Source organism: Sprattus sprattus (assembly GCF_963457725.1).
Source record: "Sprattus sprattus genome assembly, chromosome: 17".
Lineage (NCBI taxonomy): Eukaryota > Metazoa > Chordata > Actinopteri > Clupeiformes > Clupeidae > Sprattus > Sprattus sprattus.
Genome location: NC_137915.1, coordinates 183,958 through 186,457, shown reverse-complemented (window position 1 = coordinate 186,457; position 2,500 = coordinate 183,958). Strand labels below are relative to the sequence as shown.

At 47.8% G+C, this 2,500-nt stretch overlaps 1 protein-coding gene across 1 annotated transcript in view; it reads left to right on the top strand.

The window, feature by feature from the left end:
- Positions 1-2,500, top strand: part of LOC308378202 (transmembrane protein 236) — a gene marked incomplete at both ends in the record, with an annotated part of 7,185 nt that overhangs the window by 663 nt on the left and 4,022 nt on the right. The window contains one exon of the mRNA XM_080855060.1: positions 557-629. Within this exon, the coding sequence (XP_080711186.1) occupies positions 557-629 (73 nt within the window). The remainder of the gene's footprint in view (positions 1-556; positions 630-2,500) is intronic.

Here is a 2,500-nt window from a genome sequence, read left to right as displayed (position 1 = left end):
TTTAGACTGCAATGCTAAGCTAACACTAACCTGTTTAGACTGCGATGCTAAGCTAACACTAACCTGTTTAGACTGTGATGCTAAGCTAACACTAACCTGTTTAGACTGTGATGCTAAGCTAACACTAACCTGTTTAGACTGTGATGCTAAGCTAACACTAACCTGTTTAGACTGCGATGCTAAGCTAACACTAACCTGTTTAGACTGTGATGCTAAGCTAACACTAACCTGTTTAGACTGTGATGCTAAGCTAACACTAACCTGTTTAGACTTTGATTTTAAGCTAACACTAACCCCTTTAGACTGTGATGCTAGCACTTACCTGTTTAGACTAATAGAGGTGATGCTAACACTAAAATTAAACACTTACCCTATACCACACATAGCAGTAACACTTACCCTATACCGCACACAGGGGGCAGTATGGGCATGCATGTGTGTGTGTGTGTGTGTGTGTGTGTGTGTGTGTGTGTGTGTGTGTGTGTGTGTGTGTGTGTGTCTGTGTGTCTCACTGCCTCTCTCTCTCATTCTGTCTCTCTCTCTCTCTCTCATGCAGGAGGCCTGTTGCTCTGGCGTTTGTGATTCTCTCTACTCTTCCCTGTTTTGCCTTCCTCATCGCCAGCTCAGAGGTAAAGAGCCCTCTCACACCTCACACACACACACACACACACACACACACACACACACACACACACACACACACACACACACACACACACACACACACACACGCACACACACACACACACACACACACACACACACACACACACCTCACACCTCACACCTCACACACACACACACACACACACACACACACACACACACACACACACACACACACACATACACACACAAATTACGAATTATTTTAAATCATGTGTTCATGGCTTGTGCTTCTGCTAACTAAGAAGAGGCAGGAACTTGGGTGGCTTTCTATCCATCTATCCTGCTGAACTCTGAACTCGGAACTCTGAACTCGGAACCTCGGAACTCGGAACTCGGAACTCGGAACTCGGAACTGTAAGACAAAGAGCTGCTGGACTGTGAGTCTGAACTCTGAACTCTGAACTCTGAACTGTAAGACAGAGAGCTGCTGGACTGTGAGTCTGAACTCTGAACTCTGAACTCTGAACTGTAAGACAGAGAGCTGCTGGACTGTGGGTCTGAACTCTGAACTCTGAACTCTGAACTCTGAACTGTGAGACAGAGAGCTGCTGGACTGTGGTTCTTTTGTTGAGGATTCTGAGTTCCAGATGGACACATCCTGACGCTCCTGGAACTCGAAGCACTACTTTTTATGTACAGAGAGGGGTCAGGCAGGGGTCAGGCATGCTATACTCCATTACCATAGAGGGGTCAGGCAGGGCCTTGAAGAGCCTGTTGTGTTTGGAGCTGGCCTTGATGTGTCTGGTCTTGATGTATCTGGTCTCACAGGTCTGGTCTTGATGTGTCTGGCCTTGATGTGTCTGGTCTTGATGTATCTGGGCTTGATGTGTCTGGTCTTGATGTCTCTGGTCTTGATGTGTCTGGTCTTGATGTATCTGGTCTCACAGGTCTGGTCTTGATGTGTCTGGTCTTGATGTGTCTGGTCTTGATGTGTCTGGTCTTGATGTGTCTGGCCTTGATGTGTCTGGTCTTGATGTATCTGGTCTTGATGTGTCTGGTCTTGATGGGTCTGGTCTCACAGGTCTGGTCTTGATGTGTCTGGCCTTGATGTGTCTGGTCTTGATGTATCTGGGCTTGATGTGTCTGGTCTTGATGTCTCTGGTCTTGATGTGTCTGGTCTTGATGTATCTGGGCTTGATGTTTCTGGTCTTGATGTGTCTGGGCTTGATGTGTCTGGTCTTGATGTGTCTGGTCTTGATGTGTCTGGGCTTGATTTGTCTGGTCTTGATGTGTCTGGTCTCACAGGTCTGGGCTTGATGTGTCTGGTCTTGATGTGTCTGGTCTTGATGTGTCTGGTCTTGATGTGTCTGGGCTTGATGTGTCTGGTCTTGATGTGTCTGGTCTTGATGTGTCTGGTCTTGATGTGTCTGGGCTTGATGTGTCTGGGCTTGATGTGTCTGGTCTTGAGATGTGTCTGGTCTTGATGTGTCTGGGCTTGATGTGTCTGGTCTTGATGTGTCTGGGCTTGATGTGTCTGGGCTTGATGTGTCTGGTCTTGATGTGTCTGGTCTCGATGTGTCTGGTCTTGATGTGTCTGGGCTTGATGTGTCTGGTCTCACAGGTCTGGTCTTGATGTGTCTGGTCTTGATGTGTCTGGTCTTGATGTGTCTGGTCTCACAGGTCTGGGCTTGATGTGTCTGGTCAGGTCTGGGCTTGATGTGTCTGGGCTTGATGTGTCTGGTCTTGATGTGTCTGGGCTTGATGTGTCTGGGCTTGATGTGTCTGGTCTTGATGTGTCTGGGCTTGATGTGTCTGGGCTTGATGTGTCTGGTCTTGATGTGTCTGGTCTCGATGTGTCTGGTCTTGATGTGTCTGGTCTTGATGTGTCTGG